Source organism: Schistocerca piceifrons, chromosome 2 (assembly GCF_021461385.2).
Source record: "Schistocerca piceifrons isolate TAMUIC-IGC-003096 chromosome 2, iqSchPice1.1, whole genome shotgun sequence".
Classification (NCBI taxonomy): Eukaryota; Metazoa; Arthropoda; class Insecta; order Orthoptera; family Acrididae; genus Schistocerca; species Schistocerca piceifrons.
In genome coordinates, this window is record NC_060139.1 from 225,028,215 (window position 1) to 225,049,754 (window position 21,540).

The 21,540-nt window shown below is 39.7% G+C and overlaps 1 protein-coding gene across 4 annotated transcripts in view; it reads left to right on the plus strand.

Annotated features, from left to right (window-relative positions):
* LOC124774901 (hydroxyacylglutathione hydrolase, mitochondrial) overlaps window positions 1-21,540 on the plus strand; it is a 109,178-nt gene that overhangs the window by 65,802 nt on the left and 21,836 nt on the right. For all 4 annotated transcript variants that reach the window (XM_047249561.1, XM_047249563.1, XM_047249562.1 and 1 more), the window contains exon 6: window positions 13,944-14,095. In XM_047249561.1, coding sequence (XP_047105517.1) covers window positions 13,944-14,071 — 128 coding nt within the window. In that variant the 3' untranslated portion in view covers window positions 14,072-14,095. The remainder of the gene's footprint in view (window positions 1-13,943; window positions 14,096-21,540) is intronic.

Sequence of the window (21,540 nt, forward strand, 5' to 3'; positions counted from 1 at the left end):
CCCAGTGGCAAAATCAACTGCTTCACAACCAGCAGGGCAGAAAAGACAAAAGGAATACTCCCACGGAGACTTTATGCTTTTTGACCCCCTCCAGCCAAAAGACATCTGAGTCTTTATCTGACAACCACAAAGCGTCTAGGAAATCACACACAGGCAAATGGTCTTCTCCTTCCCCAACTCGGATATCCTCTTCAGTGGTATCACCACTTGATACCCTCACCCATTCAACCTCCATTTGGCTGGTGCGCACCACCTACCATTTTTCTGCCCTGTAATCTGCAAGCCAACCCAAGGAGATTGCCACTGCCTCTGTAGATCTTACGGAACAGGATCGTCCAGTCTCTGGGCCCTGTAGTAGTGAATCTTCGAAGCCTGGCACTCTGCAGCTGTCTAGATGATTACCCTTCATTTGTTCCCTAGTCCGCATTTCCTGTTATGAATCTTCTCCAATGAAATGTTTGTGGCATTAGATCCAACAAGCAGGAATCGCAGCTGCTCTTGGAATTCCAGTGTCCGCTTTTTTCTGCTTCCAAGAAACAAAATTGCATCCTCGTGATCGCTTAGACATGTGGCATTTCCTTCCAGTCTGAATTGACCTTACCTCAGAGGATGGCATTCCATCTCATGGGGGGGGGGGGTCATGCTATTCATCAAGAATGACATTCATAGCAAAACCGTCTCACTGAACACTTGGCTGCAAGCTTTTGCAGTCCATGTTATCCTTCCTCACATCACTTTTTCTCATTGCAATGTCTCTATCCCTCTGTCCATTGGTGTCACTGGGGCAGACTTCCTCCAGCTTATTGCTCTATCCCTCACCCCTTTTCTCCTGCTCGGTGACTTTAAAGTGCACCATCCCCTTTGGGACTCCTCTACAACCTGTCAGAGAGGAGCGCTCTTGACTGACCTTCTCAATCAACTCAGCCTTGTCTGTCTTGACACTGGAGCACCCACATTCATTTCAGACTCCATGCACATCTATTCCCATCTGGACCGCTCATTCTCCACTGCCCACCTTGCCCGTTGTCTCAAGTGGTCCGTCATCTCAGATATATACTCAAGTGACCATTTCCCATGCACTATCAGTTTGCTGACTCCTACTCCACCTATGTATAAACCAACTTGGCGGCTTTTTAAGGCCAACTGGAGGTTTTACTCTTCCCTGGTGACCTTCTGCAAACATCATTTCCTCAGTTGTGATGACCAGATAGAGTACTTTATTTTTACTGCCGCAGAACATTCCATATTTTGCAGTTCATCTGTACCTTGCTGTGTTCCGGTCCCCTGCCACATGCCACAATGCAGTTTGCACCCAGAGGTGTGCTGCTCTCTGCGGTTTTAGTGATCATCCTATAATGGTGAGCTATATTTGTTATAAACATTTGCGTACACAGTGTCATCGTATTCATAATAGCAAAAAAGCTAGCTGGATATCATTTACTCATTCTTTTGACAGTCTCACTCCCTCTTCCACTGTGTGGTTTCCAGCCTGACAGTAGCAGATAATGTCATTTTGCACCCTATTGCTATCTCTAACACCTTAGGATGGTATTTTGTGGAGATTTCAAGCTCCACCTACTATCAGTCCTCCTTTCTTCCTCAGAAACGAGTGACGGAGGCTTGGGTGATACTCTTCTCCTCTCACAATTGTGAATGTTACAATGTCACCTTTACCATGAGGGAGCTACATAGCTAGATCATGCTCTCACTTTATCCCAATCTTCCACCCCAGGGCCAGAAGATGTACATATTCAGATGTTGTGGCAAGCACTTCTCCTTCATGCATACAATTGCATTTGGGCAGATTGCACATTACCAGGAGGCTGACGTGAAGCCACTGTCATACCCATACCTAAGCACAGTAATGATTAACACCTTCCTTCTAGCTACCACCTCATTTCTCTCACCAGCTGTGTTGCAAGGTGATGGAAAGTATGATTCTTGGGACGGCTGGTATGGTGGCTCAAGTTATGTGATCAACTAACCATTGTGCAATTTGGATTTCGAGTGCACTGCTCTGCAGTTGACCAACTCGTCACTTTGTCAACCCATGTCATGAATAGTTTGCTGTGGAAATAGCAGACTGTGACCATGGTTTTTTGATTTGGAGAAAGCCTACAATACCTGCTGGAGGACTGGTACCCTCCATACTCTATACATGTTAGGCTTCTTAGGTTGCCTGCCTCATTTTCTGCAGGAGTTTTTAAAAGTCAGAGTTTTTATGGTACGCGTCGGTTGGTCCTTGTCAGACACCTTTACCCAGGAGAATGGGCTGCCTCAAGACCCTGTCCTGAGTGCAATCCTTTTCGCTGTAGCCATATTATGGCCTGTCTCCTGCCAGGCATCTCCGGCTCCCTTTTTGTCAATGACTTTGTGATCTATTGCAGATCTCCATAGATTTTTCTCCTTGAGCAACATCTTCAGTGGTGTCTTAATCATCTTTACTCGTGGTACATCGACAGTGGCTTTTGCTTTTCCACTGACAAAACCGTTTGTATGAATTTCTGCCGACATAGTGGGTTTCTTCCATCATCTTTTCATCTTGGGCCTATTGCTGTTCCATTCCTGAAACTATTAAATTCCTGGGGCTTATGCTTGATAGAAAACTTCCTTGGTCCTCCCACGTCTTACATGCCCGCTTGCTGTACCCAATGTCCTGACCACCCTCCTCCATTTGTACTGATACATTGTCCACTTAAAACTAGACCAAGGGTGTTTTGTTTGTTCATTTGCATGTCCGTCCATTTTACAGCATCTTAATACAATCCACTATCATGGAATCCGTATGGCCTCTGGCGCCTTTTACATTAGCCTGGTTGAGAGCCTCTATGCAGAAGCTGCCAAACTGTTGCTTTCATACTGACTTCATGTTCTCCTCAGTGGATATGCGTGCTATTGCCTGCCACACCTGGCTACCCATCCCATGCCTCCTTTTTTGATGACTCATGTCACCGCCAGTATTGAACACGCTCTTCTTATCTGTTATTTCCTGGAGTTCACTTTTGGCTTCTGCTCCGGCACCTTTACTTCACAATACCTGCCATGTTCCTGATGGGTTTGAACCCTCACCGCCTCGGCTTCTTGCAGCACCCCATCTTGGAGTTCGTTTGCTTCCTAAGGAAACTACTCCCGATTCGATCTATCACTGTACGTTTCTTGACCTTCACACGCAATGTAACAGTAGCACCTTTGTGTACACTGATGGCTCTAAGACAGACATTTTTGGTATCAGCTTCCAGGACACTGCTCACTATTTACAGCAGAGCTCTTCATCCTCTATCAGGCACTCAGTACACCGGCGACACACGGTTTTTAATTGTGTCATATGCTCTGATTATCTCAGTGCCCTTCGGAGACTGTATGTGCTGTATGCAGTCTATCCCTTAGTGCAACAGTTCCAAGTAAGCTTCCACTTGTTCGCTATTGAGGGAGCCACTGTGATGTTCATGTGGGTTCCTGGTCATGTCAGTCTGACAGGAAATGAGGATGCTGACACTGCTGCCAAGGCTGCAGTCCTCCTGTCTTAGCCCGCTATCTCTTCTATTTCTTCAGATGATATCAGTGTTGCCATCTGTTGGCAGGTGGTGTCACTTTGGCATCATCACTGGTCATGGGAACAAGCTCCATGTAATTAAACCCCTCCCTGCAGCTTGCCCTACCTCCTCTCAGCCCTCTTGCCACAAGCAGATCATTTTAGCTAGGTTGCATATTGGGCACTGTCTTTTTAGCCATCACCATTTGCTAAGCTTATTGTCACCATTTGTTGAGCTTATTGTCATTGACCTTTGACAGTTCATCATTTCCTGACCAAATGCCCTTTTTTTAACCAGCTACGTTCTATCATTTTAGGAAATGACGTGTGGTCTGTCAACAGTGCTTTTCTTTTTATCCATCGTAGCAACATGGTGAAAGACATTTAATCTTTGGTTCGGGACCTCTACAACATATTTTGTGGACCTTCCTCCAAGAGGAAGTCTTGGTTCTTAGCTATCTTTCCTCGCACCAATTGGACTGAATGTGTAGTCGCTTTAACTTCTTTTTCATATTAGTGTTCTAATATGAGCACTTACGACCTCAGTTACTTTTGCACTGTCCCCCCATTCCCGCTAAAAAAAAGGTTGCCAATTTCAAAAATCAACAGCCAAATTAGTACCATTGTTGACACTAATGTTCCATTTGTAGTGACATGTTTAATTTTTCAATTGCAGAAACACATTCTGTTACTGAGTATTTGTTCAATTTTAAAGTCACTCCAGTTCCATCTAAAAGTGGATTTAGGTGAATTGCAGTTTAAATAGGATAGATCTGTCTGGATGCTGCATGGTCTGACAACACTGTAGCCTGATGTAGTTTCTGGAGGAAGTCTCAACTTCTATTAGAGCTGTTGTGTGCCTTCTACGCTTGTGGTCTAGCAGTAAACTGTGTGTCATCTGAATGCAACGTCTGTGTAGCGATTCCACAGCTGCAACATAATTCACTTTCTGACACACCAAACAGTACCTGTACTGACCAGTAACATGAGCCAGAGCTCTGTGGGACCATTTATCTGCAAACCAGCAGCACTGTCTTCCCTCGCCCTTTGTCAAAAGCATCAGCTACTGCTCATTGCTCTGGGCAGTATAAAATGTTCTACTGTTGTTGAGCATTGCTCCACAGAAAATCTACAGTTGGCATTTCATTCTTGATACAAACAGAGACAGATGACCTGTTTTAATATTATTGGTATTGTACTACACAAATATGCAAGACATGAGTATGACTTAAAATTAATTATATAGCTTGCAATCCAATCAGAATACCTCACTAAATTCTTTAATGTTATTATTAATGCCTCTATCTCATTCCTTTTCGTTTTAGAAGTGATTCTTACTGCAATTTTTTCATTGCAAATTTGTAGTTTTTGTAAAGCCACTGTTATTAACTGGTGTAGTGTATTTTATGTCATTGGTTTATTCCTTACAGTGACTATACAGTAGACATTATGAATACATTGCAGCATGCTCTGCTCTATAGCAACCCAGACATGCTGCACATTTTGAGGGTCATGTATGACTTCATGGCGGACTTAATACTGATTGAAAGTTATATTTGAAGTATTCAGTTACATTCAAACCAACAAAATTTCCTATTTTGTTAAGCTACCTAATATAGCTAATGCCAGTGTCAGCAAATTTCTGTAGGAATGCCTAATTACTATTTCAGAGTTCTAACACAGAGTAACTATGTTAATCATAATCAGTATGCACACTTCTTAACTATTCCCTTGTTACATGAATCCTACGTGACAAACAAAACTCAAATTCATTTAGTTGACAGTTGATTCAAAGGTCTTCAGAGACATTTGTATATTGATACAGCTTGGTTTTCATAAAGCAGACAGCTATAATCATCAATACAGCTTACCAAGTCGAGCTTTTGAGAAGACTTAATGTGTACCGCCTTTCTTCAGGAGTAGTTAAACAATTTGTTCTAGCAATTTGGAGCTCCTTCAAATAAAATGGAAAAGAAGGACCTTGAGAGCACTTGTATACACCACAATTAGAACTGACAACTCTCGGCGCACTTACATCGCAAGACATCTGCAAAAGCACTGAATTAACAAGCCGCTGCTGGGATCAGATATCTTTCATTTCAATATTGGACACAGTGCCTCATAATGCAACATTGCAGATAAGAAAAGTTGTTACTCATGTGAAGTATGGCATTCCAGGAGTTCAAAAATTAAATTTTCTCTCTTGGTTTCCCATCTTATGTGAGAAGTATGCAGCATATGTCATCAAAATGGAAGAGGAATGTGAATTTAGTGAAGTAAAGTACACACACAAAAGTAAATGCGCTATGACAAGTCTGCCAATTATTTGCAACTATGTTGCCAATTCTTAGCTGTTCTAGGGGCAGATATGTAGTCAAATGCCTATCATGTTCACTTATATGGACTGTGAGGGGAGGCACAAGCTCATTTGGTTTTTATGCAGTGTTATCTCCTGATTCTCTCCAACATTGCCTTTCAGACTATCTGAATTTAAGGCATTCACTTAGATTTAATCTAGGATTCCTCTTTTTTTAAGAAAGCTTTCCAACATTGACAGTATTTGAATTTTGCTGTCAGCCTGAAATCTTCCCTTAGATTAACACCACTGAGGACCGGAGCAGGCTGTGGACAGCAGTGAGGACGTTGTGAGTTGCCCACGAAGTTCTTCATTTTGCTAGTGTGCTTGAGGCTTGGCAGTATTATGGCTGACGATATTGGGTGCCTTGCAATCTTTCACTCACTTTTGGGACTGGCGCTGAGTGATCCTGCTAAATTCCTGTAATATTCTCTTCCTTTACTGAATACAGTACTCTGAATAGTCATCACATTTATGTGACATCAATGTTGTAAGTGTAATTTTTTTTTACCCCAGGTGGTCATTCCGTGCTTACATTTCAATTAGCTTTGTATGTCATGTTGTGAAATGTCTGTATTAACTACCACCAGAGCAATGACAATTTAGTGTCATGTTCATTCCATGGCACCATGCCCTCGTGATCTGAGGCAAGGGTAGTTGCCAGTTGATCTTGTTGGACTACAAATATGAATCATATCAGTTTTTTCTTTTTTACTCTGCTAATAGCCAGAATGGAATTTAGTAACAAAACGCTAAAAAAAAACCATTAGCCTTGTGCCAGCCTGTTATTACTTATTTTTAATTGTCAGCCTTCTTCTGTGATATTATAAATTTAATTTATTGTTAGTTTGTTAATATTACTATTATTATTGTGAATTGTTCACTCACAAGAGCTATCCAATCACTATGTGATACTGACGCACAAGACGAGCGTTTCTGGAGGAATAGAATGTAGGAAGTTTCTCCCCATAGAATATGCACATTTACCTTGGTGTATTGTTTTCAGGGCAATACGAAAAGCCCAATAAGAAAAGAGGTTCAACAGGAGGCTAGTGACACAGGCAGAACTCTGCAACAATTTCTGTTCGTTCAATGCTGTGACAAAAGATAAATTTGCATCACAGTATACTTCTCAGTGGTTGAATATTTAGTATGGACACTGCCACAGCTGCAGATAGCTGTAAATGTTTGACCATGACTATAATTTACCATTGACTCAGCTGCTAGTTACAGTATTAAAACTGTAAGTGGCAGACTATTTTTGATGGGTTTGTTCTGCAGTTGTTTGAATGATTTATACAAATGGATAAATTAGGATTTCTTCTTGCTTTTGTTTATGTAGCTATGTAAACTAACATAGAAAGTCTAGATAATCAAGTGCTTGTTTGACGGGTGACAAGATTTCGAATAGAAGCCTCTGGCAACCTCATTCCACTAACACGTGGGAGTAGGCATACTGGCCTGCTTTACGAATTCCAAGCAACAACAGAAAACAAAAGGCACTGGAAAGATTTGAAGGAACCATCAAAGATGTTAATTTGGATTCTTTACATCATTTAGCCTCCAAACAATATGGGAACATTACAAAAGCAATGAACAGGCTAGTTAGTATGCATCTTAAATCTAGATTTCAAGGTGAAAAACAAATGAAGACACAGAATTGCTCTCTGTTCAAAATCTACGGTTTAATTTCTGAAACTTCCTGGCAGATTAAAACCGTGTGCTGGACCGAGACTCAAACTCGAGACTTTTGCCTTTTGTGGGCAAGTGCTCTACTGTCGGAGCTATCCAAGCATGACTCATGACCCGTCCTCACAGCTTTACTTCCGCCAGTATCTTGTCTGCTACCTTCCAAACTTCACAGAAGTTCTCCTGAGAAACTTACAGAACTAGCACTCCTGGAAGAAAGGATATTGCGGAGACATGGCTTTTCAGGCGTGAAAGGCAAAGGTCCCAAGTCCAAGTCTCAGTCTGGTACACAGTTTTAATCTGCCAGGAAGTTTCATATCAGTGCACACTCAGCTGCAGAGTTAAAATTTCATTCTAGAGTTTAGTTTCTGTGTTACTGAACATAATTTTCGGTTTCTTCTCTTATGAATATTGAAATTGCTGCATGGCATCAAACTGTTGTTTATCTATGTTTCTTCATGCTTCCATTCGCACCAACGTATTTCTGAATTCTCATGGTAGTGTGAAAATCTGTTTGTATGCGGCATTAGATTGCATTTAGACACATGAAATTAGAGAGACAAAGTTTTTGATACCTTACTCTTTCATGGCTTATGGGGAAAGATTGATTTCCAACTACTTTTGGTCCAGTGAAGTAAGCTTTGTTGCAAACTGACAGTATAAGTGTTTTATTCATTTGCATTTTGGGGAAATTTTAGTTGTGATGGAAAGTTATATACCTCAATGTTTCACAAGCCGTATGCTGCATGAGTGAAAACTAAGATCTGTAGCTTCGCTATCCCTGCTCTGAAATTCTATAATACTGGTGTTAACATGCTGGAAGGCTTCAGAAATGAGGAATTCTAGATTAAATCTAAGTGAATGCCTTAAATACAGATAGCCTGAAAGGCAATGTTAGAAAGAATCAGGGGATAACACTGCATAAAAACCAAATGGACTTGTGCCTCCCCTCTGATAGACCATATAAGGTGAGCATGACAAGCATTTCACTACATATCTGCCTCTGGCACAGCTAAGAATTGGCAACATCACTACAAATATTTGGCAGTCTTATCAGAGTGCATTTATTTTGGTGTGTGGACCTGAATTATTCCACTAAATTCACTTGGCGTTCCTCTAGGAATGACATACTTCACATAAGTAACATCTTTCATTATCTGCAACATTGTGCTATTAGGCACTGTGACCAATATTGCAATGAGAGAGACCTTCTCCCAGCAGCATCTTGTTAGCTCAGTGGGTCAACATACATCTTGTGATCTATGTGCAGTGAAAGTTGTCAGTTCTAATTGTGGTGCATACCAGTGCTCTCAAGGTCCTTGTTTTCTGCTTTATTTAATGGAGCTGAAAATTGCTAGAAGAAATTGCTTAATTACATTCGAAGAAAACCTTTACACATTAAGTCTTCTCACAATCTTGACTCGGTGAGCTGTACTAATGGATATAGTTGCCTGCTTTATGAAAACCAAGCTGTATCAATATAAAAATGTGTCTGAAGAGCTTCGAATCAACTGTCAAATACATGAATTTGAGTTTTGTTTGTCACATAGTATCCATATGACGGGGGAATAGTAGTGAAATATGCATACTGGTTATGATGAATGTAGTTCCTCCATGTTAAAACTCTGAAATAGTAACTAGACCCCTACAGAAATTTTCTGACATTGGCACTAACAACTTCCTTCCACTTTGGGTAGCTTAAAAACTGGGTGATTTTGTTAGTTTAAATCTGTCTGAATACCTTAAATATAACTTTCAGTCAGCATTACCTTAGCCCTGAGTTAATACACGGACCTCAAAATGTGCAGCATGCCTAGTTTGCTATAGAACAGAGCACACCACAATGTATTAGCACTGTCTATTGCATACATTTACCATAAGGAATCAACCAATGACAGTAAAGCACACACTACACCAGTTACTAACAGTGGCTTGATGAACACACAAATTCGTGATGAAAAAATTGCATGAAGAATTGCTTCTAAAACAAAAAGGAATGAGATAGAAGCTTGTTGGTATCAAGAATGAAATTCAAATTATAGAAATTCTTTGTGGAGCAATGCTCAACTACATCTGCATCTACATGGATACTCTGCAAATCACTTTTAAGTGCCTGGCAGAGGGTTCATCAAACCACCTTTACAATAATTCTCTATTATTCCAGGCTCATACGGTGTGCGGAAAAAAAATGAATATTTATATCTTTCTGTGCGAGCTCTGATTTCCGTTAGTTTATTATGGCAATTGCTTCTCCCTATGTAGGTTGCTGTCAACAAAATATTTTCGTGTTCGGAGGAGAAAGTTGACAATTAAAATTTTGTGAGACTCCACCACAACGATAAATGCACTTGTTTTAATGGAGTCCATCCCAGATCCTGTATCATGTCCGGTACACTCTCTCACATATTTCGCAATAATACAAAATGTGCTGCCCTTCTTTGGACTTTCTTGATGTACTCTCAGTTCTATCTGGTAGGCTTCCCACACCGCACAGCAGTATTCTAAAAGAGGACGGACAAGTGTCATGTAGACAGTCTCATTAGTAGATTTGTTACAGTTTCTAAGTGTCCTACCAATAAAACACAGTCTTTGGTTAGCTTTCCCCACAACATTTTCTGTGTGTTCCTATCAATTTAAGTTGTTCATAATTTTAATTCCTAGGCATTTACCTAAATTTATGGCCTTGAGATTTGACTGATTTATTGTGTAACCAAAGTTTAATGAATTCCTTTTAGCACTCACGTGGATGACATCACACTTCCCATTATTTAGGGTCAATTGTCAACTTTCGCACCATACAGATATCTTTTCTAAATAATTTTGCAATTTGTTTTGATCTTCTGAAATCTTTACTACTCGAGAAACAGTGACATCTGCAAACAACCTAAAACAGCTGCTGAGATTGTGTCCTAAATTGTTTATATAAGTAAGGAACATCAAAGGGCCTATAAAACTATCTTGGGAAATGCCAGAAATCACTTCGGTTTTATTCGATGACTTTCCGTCAGTTACTATGAACTGTGACCTCTCTGACTTAAAATCATGAATCCAGTCACATAACTGAGACGATATTCCATAAGTATGCAATTTCATTACAGGATGCTTGTGTAGTGCAGTGTCAAAAGCCTTCTGGAAATCTAGAAATAAATCAGTTTGACATCCCTTGTCAATTGCACTCAACACTTCATGTGAGTAAAGACCTAGTTGTGTTTTACAAGAACGATGTTTTCTACATCTCTGTTGACAGTGTGTCAGTAAACCATTCATAATTTTTGAACACAATATATGTTCCAAAATCCTCCCGCATATCACTGTTAATAATATGGGCCTGGTAAGTTAAGTGGATTACTCCTACTACCTTTCTTGAACATTGGTGGTGACCTGTGCAACTTTCCAGTATTTGGGTGCAGATCTTCCGTTGAGCGAAAGGTTGTGTATGATTGCAAAGTATGGAGCAGTTGTATCGGCGCTCTCTGAAAGGAACATAACTGGTAGACAGTCTGGATCGGAAGACTTGCTTTTGTTAAGTGATTTAAGCCGTTTCACTACTATGAGGATATCTACTACATTACTCATGTTGGCAGCTGTTCTTCATTCAAATTCAGGAATATTTACTTCGTCTTCTGTGGTAAAGGGATTTTGGAAGGCTGTGTTTGGTAACTCTGCTTTGGCAGCACTGTCGTCGATAGTATTTCCATTGCTATCACACAGAGAAGGCATTGGCAATAAAGTATTTTATACTGCTCAGAGCAATGATCAGTAGGTGGTGCTTTTGACAGAAGCAAAGGGAGCACAGCACTGCCACTCGCAGAGTTCTGGTGCATGCGGTGTTCACAAGCAGACATTCTGCATGAAATCTGTCTCAAAAATTTTATTGGCAAGAACTGTTACCACTGGTGTGTCCAAAAATGAAATATGTTGTAGCTTTGCCACCATTACACTCGTGACTCCAGTATTCAGACAAAAGATGCTCTAAAAATTTAGGCAACAAGTGCTCTCGAGCATTAGACATCATATTCAGATTCACATACAGTTACCCATTAGACCATGTGTGTAGATGCCGCACAACAGCTCTAACTGAAGACAACTTTCTCCAGAAACTGCTGCAGCCTACAGTGTTGGCAGATTGTGCACATAGGTGGGTTTAGAGTACTATCAGTATGGATATGTTGCTTGTCCAATGTATTGGTTGGTACTGACTTAGACTCTACAGCAGCTGGCTATCGTCCAGGTTCAATGTCAAAGAATGTATATGACATACATTCCCATGGTGGCAGAAAGAAAAAATGTGCTGCTTGTTCATCACTCCCCTCCTCGCATCTCACATTTGCCCTAATGCTCAGCCAAGCTGGCACTTGTGTTTCCTCTCCCACCCATTCAAATTTTCCAAATCAAATCTGCATATGACCTCTTTTTCTGAAGCTTTGTCTGTGAATGTAAGACAACCCCTACACTAACACTTGGGCAGGCATGCCGTTTCCTGTAACAGGAGCAGGCACGTGACATACTTACACGTATAATGAAGTTAAATGTATATGAGCAAAATCACAGTTTAATCTGAGTTCAATTAAACAATGACAAAATGAAATTAAATTATATGAGCTAAATCACTGTTTAAGTAAACAAAAATAAAATGAAGTTTCATTATATCACTCTGTTGTCACATACAAGTGTTACCCCACAGTAGTGACCCACTTGAAACATTAAACATCAAAGTTGCATCAGATCTCTGCTAACCACTTATTTGATTACTAATTATATTTTAGATAACTGTCTCATTGTGGGATTTTGCTGCTAGCTCAGAATTTGGGTAATTTTCTTACACAGATCACGAATTTTTTCTCACCTAGCTCGCTGTTCATTTTGTATTATTGCTGCTTACATGGATGTATGACAACAAAACTTATCACTGTGTTAACTAAAGAATGATGAAGGAATTGGTACGACCTCACAATATTGTAAAACTGGGTGGTTGGTTGAAAATAAAAACTTTCTAGTCCTATGGGTAAGGGAGAAATTAACCCCCTCATGTATCTTCATCCATGTAGAAGATATTGCCTTGTGAAATTGGATGAATCTTTTTTAAAACTCCTGCATTAAAACTCTTGCAGTTTTATTTAATTTGATGTAAAGTATTCATTTGTACTACTATTTGGTTCTAGTATAGCTGTCTTCTTTTAGCACTTGACACTTTTATTTGCCAAAAGTAATTCACTTTAGTTTGATTGTCATTTTTATTGCACTTCAGATGAGAGATTTCATTAAAGATGTGCAAAGAAAATGTGTCGGATTTTAGAACTTGTAATACAACAATTCAGTGTCTGGTTTACTACTTCCTCCAAGCCCACAATATGTCTGTTCATGCTTTCTTTACTGGAGTGGTATGTTTTGCAGAATTATCGGAAATTTTCAAATCAAGACAGAACCATCTCTTATCAATATCATCCTGTCAAATTACACATCTATCTTTATAAACTTAAGTTAGCTCAGTCACACTTCTGTATCTAACCTGTAACTATATACCAAACTCTGATCAGTACATTCTGCTGTTTCATTGGACTAACTTATTCCTTTCATTGAAATCTGCAATTATCGTAATTTTCTTCTCTCTTGATAATTCTTGTATGAGACTTTGTAGTTAAAGTAGGAATACTTGTGTTAATTTATTATCTGGGAGTCTTACCTATCAAACTTATTGGGATATTTTGTTCCTTGACTATTATCCTAACTTTCAAACATACCCACCTTATTCAGAAACTATACATTTTTACCTTACATGTTGAAGAATTTTTAGTAAGTACTATATGCAGGAGCCTCCAAGAAGTCTGTTACTTGTACAAAGCTGCTGGATACAATAAATTTTCTAATTTATTAAAGATTATGATTTAGTATTCTGTACTCCTAATGCTAATTTAGGCACAGGGGCCATAACATTTCGTTGTTCCGAACTTGCAAAAATTTATTATCAACATTTTTTTCTGCTATGCTGATGAAACCCAATTGCTAAATTCGTCAAAAATGTGCTTTTGCCTAAAGTTTAAAGATTCTGCTTCTTTAGACAGCTTGTCATCTTTTCACACAAATTTAATTTCCTGTATTGTTCACAATTTTGCACAACAGGAAACACTGTGTTGAATTTTATAGTACCTAATCTGGTCAAATGTTATAAATTTATTAAGATCTACAAATATTTCTACTACTCTATTACACTGTTCTGACATTGCAATTTATTTTGTTGTATTTCTCACATTGACCATTCAAAGCTGGTGAAAGTGAAATAGTTTGTGTTGACACTAACATAAAAACTGTATCTAAGTGTAAACATATTTTACATTAGGTATGTGTGTGCTTTCTTCCCCCCTGTAGGTGAAGAAAAGCGAATAAACCCATTTATGCGTGTACATGAGTCATCAGTACAGAAGCATGCCGGATTAAGTGAAGCAATTGCTACAATGGGAGCCATCAGAAAGGAGAAAGACTCTTTCAGAGCATAAAAATTTCAGAAGACTTATAAAAAGGTACTAAAAGGCAATGTTTCAATGTAAATTTTACATTGTAATACATTGGTTTTTATGTTCACATATTTTGCTGTATATAAAAATATTGTAAAAAAAATTGCTGTGATTAAAATACTGTGCTGTCAAGTTGTCATAAAACATCAGCAGTTAATAAACTGGTTCTGTCCATTTAACCAAACTAATTTGTGTGTGTTATGGCTTCAATTTCAATGAAGGAGTGCAGAGTGTGTGTGTGTGTGTGTGTGTGTGTGTGTGTGTGTGTGTGTGTGTGTGTGTGTGCGTGTGTGTGCGTGTGTGTGTGTGTGTGTGTGTGGGGGGGGGGGGGGGTCGTCCAATAGTTTCTCATGAGAAGGTACCTGCAAGGTGCAAGATGTGATCTTTACATGTGGCTGCCATGAGACTGGCTGTCCAACGCAAGCACTGTTTGCTTTTGGATGTGACTCATGATGGTCACAGCATTGCATAAGTGAGCAGTACACAGTGCTGCAATACGTATAGCCAGAAGAAATTTGAATGAGTGTCAATGAGCCACTCGGACAATGTAATGCATTGTCAGTCACACAACAAAAAAATCGACACACACATCCTATTCTGTGTTTTTAGTGACAATGTGGTTTGCTGCTAAATACAGTCTAAGAAAAAAGCTCATTGCATAAAATATTTCAGAACCTGCATCATTCTTTTTAGTTATCATAGCTGCTAATGTTCACATTAAAACTATTGTACTGTTCCAGTTTGCATTACTGTGAACCTGTTGATGGTGGGAGGGTAAACAAGGACTTCATCCCAGGTATATCCTATCAGTGATGCTACAGAAGAAGTAATATGCTTCATCATGAATAAATAGCCTCTATTAAAGAAATAAATGATTATCACTATGACCCTAGTGTCATGGAGTGCTTTTCAAATTTGTTGACCTTGTTGCTTGAGAACTTTCTTAAGTGTCAGTTTCTACATGCATAAACTGATATTATTTTATATCAAAAGTCATAACTTTGTGACATGTTATAACAACCTGCTCCATCATGACCCAAAAAGTAGTATGAAGATTTTTTCATCCTACTATTGGAGACCCCCCATGAACCATGGACCTTGCCGTTGGTGGGGAGGCTTGCGTGCCTCAGCGATACAGATGGCCGTACCGTAGGTGCAACCACAACGGAGGGGTATCTGTTGAGAGGCCAGACAAACATGTGGTTCCTGAAGAGGGGCAGCAGCCTTTTCAGTAGTTGCAGGGGCAACAGTCTGGATGATTGACTGATCTGGCCTTGTAACATTAACCAAAACGGCCTTGCTGTGCTGGTACTGCGAACGGCTTAAAGCAAGGGGAAACTACAGCCGTAATTTTTCCCGAGGACATGCAGCTTTACTGTATGATTAAATGATGATGGCGTCCTCTTGGGTAAAATATTCCGGAGGTAAAATAGTCCCCCATTCGGATCTCCGGGCGGCGACTACTCAAGAGGACGTCGTTATCAGGAGAAAGAAAACTGGCGTTCTACGGATCGGAGCGTGGAATGTCAGATCCCTTAATCGGGCAGGTAGGTTAGAAAATTTAAAAAGGGAAATGGATAGGTTAAAGTTAGATATAGTGGGAATTAGTGAAGTTCGGTGGCAGGAGGAACAAGACTTTTGGTCAGGTGATTACAGGGTTATAAATACAAAATCAAATAGGGGTAATGCAGGAGTAGGTTTAATAATGAATAAAAAAAATAGGAGTGCGGGTTAGCTACTACAAACAGCATAGTAAACGCATTATTGTGGCCAAGATAGACACAAAACCCATGCCTACTACAGTAGTACAAGTTTATATGGCAACTAGCTCTGCAGATGATGAAGAAATTGATGAAATGTATGACGAGATAAAAGAAATTATTCAGGTAGTGAAGGGAGACGAAAATTTAATAGTCATGGGTGACTGGAATTCGTCAGTAGGAAAAGGGAGAGAAGGAAACATAGTAGGTGAATATGGATTGGGGGGAAGAAATGAAAGAGGAAGCCGCCTTGTAGAATTTTGCACAGAGCATAACTTAATCATAGCTAACACTTGGTTCAAGAATCATAAAAGAAGGTTGTATACCTGGAAGAATCCTGGAGATAGTAAAAGGTATCAGATAGATTATATAATGGTAAGACAGAGATTTAGGAACCAGGTTTTAAACTGCAAGACATTTCCAGGGGCAGATGTGGATTCTGACCACAATATATTGGTTATGAACTGCAGATTGAAACTGAAGAAACTGCAAAAAGGTGGGAATTTAAGGAGATGGGACCTGGATAAACTGAAAGAACCAGAGTTTGTAGAGAGTTTCAGGGAGAGCATAAGGGAACAATTGACAGAAATGGGGGAAAGAAACACAGTAGAAGAAGAATGGGTAGGTCTGAGGGATGAAGTAGTGAAGGCAGCAGAGGATCAAGTGGGTAAAAAGATGAGGGCTAATAGAAATCCTTGGGTAACAGGAGAAATACTGAATTTAATTGATGAAAGGAGAAAATATAAAAATGCAGTAAATGAAGCAGGCAAAAAGGAATACAAACGTCTCAAAAATGAGATCGACAGGAAGTGCAAAATGGCTAAGCAGGGATGGCTAGAGGACAAATGTAAGGATGTAGAGGCTTGTCTCACTAGGGGTAAGATAGATACTGCCTACAGGAAAATTAAAGAGACCTTTGGAGAGAAGAGAACCACTTGTATGAATATCAACAGCTCAGATGGCAACCCAGTTCTAAGCAAAGAAGGGAAGGCAGAGAGGTGGAAGGAGTATATAGAGGGTTTATACAAGGGCGATGTACTTGAGGACAATATTATGGAAATGGAAGAGGATGTAGATGAAGATGAAATGGGAGATAAGATACTGCGTGAAGAGTTTGACAGAACACTGAAAGACCTGAGTCGAAACAAGGCCCCGGGAGTAGACAACATTCCATTAGAACTACTGATGGCCTTGGGAGAGCCAGTCATGACAAAACTCTACCATCTGGTGAGCAAGATGTATGAGACAGGCGAAATACCCACAGACTTCAAGAAGAATATAATAATTCCAATCCCAAAGAAAGCAGGTGTTGACAGATGTGAAAATTACCGAACTATCAGTTTAATAAGTCACAGCTGCAAAATACTAACGCGAATTCTTTACAGACGAATGGAAAAACTAGTAGAAGCGGACCTCGGGGAAGATCAGTTTGGATTCCGTAGAAAAGTTGGAACACGTGAGGCAATACTAACCTTACGACTTATCTTAGAAGAAAGATTAAGAAAAGGCAAACCTACGTTTCTAGCATTTGTAGACTTAGAGAAAGCTTTTGACAATGTTAACTGGAATACTCTCTTTCAAATTCTGAAGGTGGCAGGGGTGAAATACAGGGAGCGAAAGGCTATTTACAATTTGTACAGAAACCAGATGGCAGTTATAAGAGTCGAGGGGCATGAAAGGGAAGCAGTGGTTGGGAAAGGAGTGAGACAGGGTTGTAGCCTCTCTCCGATGTTATTTAATCTGTATATTGAGCAAGCAGTAAAGGAAACAAAAGAAAAATTCGGAGTAGGTATTAAAATTCATGGAGAAGAAGTAAAAACTTTGAGGTTCGCCGATGACATTGTAATTCTGTCAGAGACAGCAAAGGACTTGGAAGAGCAGTTGAACGGAATGGACAGTGTCTTGAAAGGAGCATATAAGATGAACATCAACAGAAGCAAAACGAGGATAATGGAATGTAGTCAGATTAAATCGGGTGATGCTGAGGGGATTAGATTAGGTAATGAGACACTTAAAGTAGTAAAGGAGTTTTGCTATTTAGGGAGTACAATAACGGATGATGGTCGATGTAGAGAGGATATAAAATGTAGACTGGCAATGGCAAGGAAATCGTTTCTGAAGAAGAGAAATTTGCTAACATCGAGTATAGATTTAAGTGTCAGGAAGTCATTTCTGAAAGTATTTGTATGGAGTGTAGCCATGTATGGAAGTGAAACATGGACGATAACCAGTTTGGACAAGAAGAGAATAGAAGCTTTCGAAATGTGGTGCTACAGAAGAATGCTGAAGATAAGGTGGGTAGATCACGTAACTAATGAGGAGGTATTGAATAGGATTGGGGAGAAGAGAAGTTTGTGGCACAACTTGACTAGAAGAAGGGATCGGTTGGTAGGACATGTTTTGAGGCATCAAGGGATCACAAATTTAGCATTGGAGGGCAGCGTGGAGGGTAAAAATCATAGAGGGAGACCAAGAGATGAATACACTAAGCAGATTCAGAAGGATGTAGGTTGCAGTAGGTACTGGGAGATGAAGCAGCTTGCACAGGATAGAGTAGCATGGAGAGCTGCATCAAACCAGTCTCAGGACTGAAGACCACAACAACAACAACAACAACTATTGGAGAGCCACAATGTGGCGTCGTCGTCTTGTTGTAAATTGTCATGAAATTCCAGTTTAGCACTGTTGCTATCCATCGCTTTACACACTACCACCTGCCACTGTGATTGCATCTTTGGGAGTACTCCCAGCAGCTGTGGAGTTGGGTCCATGTCGAGAGACAGCCTCCATCACAGCCACTTAGCAGCCACACATTCTGAAATACTCTTTTAAATCTAAATCATGGTTTTTTATTTGTCAGCTATAGAGCAGAACAGGCCTTTGCATCATTGTCAGTAACAGAGCACCATGTTGTAAAACAACTTCCTCGCTACCCTCCACTTTTCCATAACAAACTACAATGAAGACATTGGCATAAAATGTTTCTTCTAGAGCTCCTTTTAGTAACTGCTGGCTGATTCTTGTTGTTTCCAAAAATACTAGGACCAAATGCTAAAATCTGACTAATGGATTATGGTAATTATTCATTCCAGCATTTTATTGCACAGTAAGTAAATACATAGGCACTGAAGTATCATTCATTGCCACTATATTTGTTGTAAGAAGTCATTTTGAATTAAGAAATAATGTGTGTTAGCAAAAGAACATTTGTCCTTGCTTTTACTGTAATGGCAAACTCTAAGTTTGCAGAAAAGCCATTGCTAATAATCACATACTGCTGGTAAGTTTATTGTGCAATAAAAATGTAAGTTTGCTAGTCTATATGATGACATAATCCTATCCACAGTTAGAACTGAGTAATTTTAAAAAGTGTTGCCAAACTTTCACTATAAGGTACGTTATTTACCTCAAGATGTACAGGGTTAGACTAAAATTACCACATTTAATACTACTAAAGTAACCTGTTGCCTTTCAAAACAGCTTCTAAGTCATCTTGGAATGAATAAATTGAGATCCTACATGTTTTTCAAGGAAATCTTATTCCATTCTTCTTGCAAAATAGTGGCAAGTTCAGGTAACAATGATGGAGGTGGATAACGAACATCCAAAGTAGACAACAAAGGCTCAATAATATTGAGAGATCTGGTGACCGATTATCAGGACAGATGCGACAATTCGTCCTCATGCTTATAAAACCAGTTCTAGATGACGCAAGTTGTGTGAATAGGGCCCTTGCCATCTTGGAACACAGTAGCACTGTTGGGGAACAAACCTTGTACAGTGGGACAGAACTGATCAGTGACAATGGTCACGTGATCCTTGTCATTAGTGCAACTTTGCAGACTATCGATGAGCCCTACGGAATACAATATGGCTGCCCAAATCATCACCTAAACCCACCATGTTTCACTCTTGGCCTATGAACTCTGCCAGAGGTGGGAAACGGCGTGAAACAAGGCACATCTGACCAAATGACTTTCTTCCATTGCTCCACAGTCCAAGTTTTATTGCTTTGGCACCACATTTTCCAGTTGCAGGTATTTGAATCACTGAAGAGTGGATTGGAATGCCAGGTCACCCTGCAGTTCCCTAGTTATGGAGCTTCCTTCACATTATTTTAGTGCTGACAAGGTTTGCAAGTGTGATATCCAGTTCTGCAGCACCTTTTGTAGCTGTCATTCTCTTATTTTTTGCCACAATGCTCTTCAGGGACACCATCATGACCACTTAACATACACTTGTGCACTGATTTAGCAGATTATATTTTCCCTCTTTCTTTGTATGGTGTCTCCCTGAAACACCAAACACTTCAGCTACTTTGGTTATGAAGCACTGACCATACGAGCACCAACAATTTTCCCATGTGCAAAGTCACTTTGTCCTTAAATAATTTCACTACCAACTACACAGAGCACTGTTCTGACCACAAATGACACTTGCATCTTATTGAAGGCTTGGCACAGGTGCCATTGGTGATCAGATACAGGGTGTCTCAAAAGAAACTTTCTTTTTGATCTGTCAGAGTAAAATAGAGATTGAAGTCCTGTGACAAAATCTTTATTCAGGGTGTATATGACCCAGGACAACTGGGAGATCCGGGAAAAACCCGGGAATTTTTTCATCCGGGAGAAACCCAGGAAAAACCCAGGAATTTTTTTGAATTCCGGGAATTTTTCTTTGTTTTAGTTTTCAGTGAAATTTTTGTGATTTTGCCTGGTAAGAACCAATTCTCCAACAAATAATTTTATTGTACCCCGCTTCTGCAGAATAATACTGCAGCAACAAAACATGAATGAGAAAAAAAATAACGAAAATAAAACTTAAGTAGCACAGTAAATTCGCCATATACAACAGCAAAACATAGTGCTCATACGAGCGTCTGCCAACAGCAAAGTGTGTCAAAGGCTTTAGGAAGACTATGCAATGCCTCCTAACAGCAAATTGCCTTCGATGACAGCTGTGTACATTAGACTCGTTTGAGTAGTTGCGGGCGGGCTCTTGTGCATGCGCAGTTGTGTCGCGTCAAATGAATTAAAATACGTTCGCGTAATTACGGAAGACTAAAATATGTTATTAGTTTCAGGTTTTATTTCCATCTTTCTGACAGTCAAGCATTAATAACCTTGCACAACAATGAACTTATTTTTGTCGGTTTGCTAAAGAGATTTGGCTTTTATTAATCTTTAGCGCTGAGGCAGTCAATTTATTTGAAACGAAGTGTTTCATTTCACACTGTTGGCTAGTTTAAACTATTCGCTGCATTTCAAGTGCACATTTTCCATCTCCTAGCTCGCATGTTATTATGCCATAATAAAGAATCAAACATGAGATAATACAGTACTGGTAATCAAGAAAATTTGGATCCGAATCTGGACATACGAATGTGTACATTCAGCCGAATTATGTATTTTAGTATGGTTCAGGAAATTCCAATGCTCTTGAAGTATTCTCTGATGCCTTGTTTCTTTTGTAATATACTGCAAATCTTTTAATGTTTTACATGTACGAATGTAATAGCTTCCTGCATCATCATAGCTGCCCAATAGCAGTGGCACCTGTTATATGGCGCTCTCTGGCAACTGCTGAAACGAATCAGTTTCTAACAGGTCACGGGAAAATATGGTGGTTTGAAAAGCGTTACTTTCAAAGTAAATTTCCTTTAAATTATATTAAAAAACTAAACACCCGCCT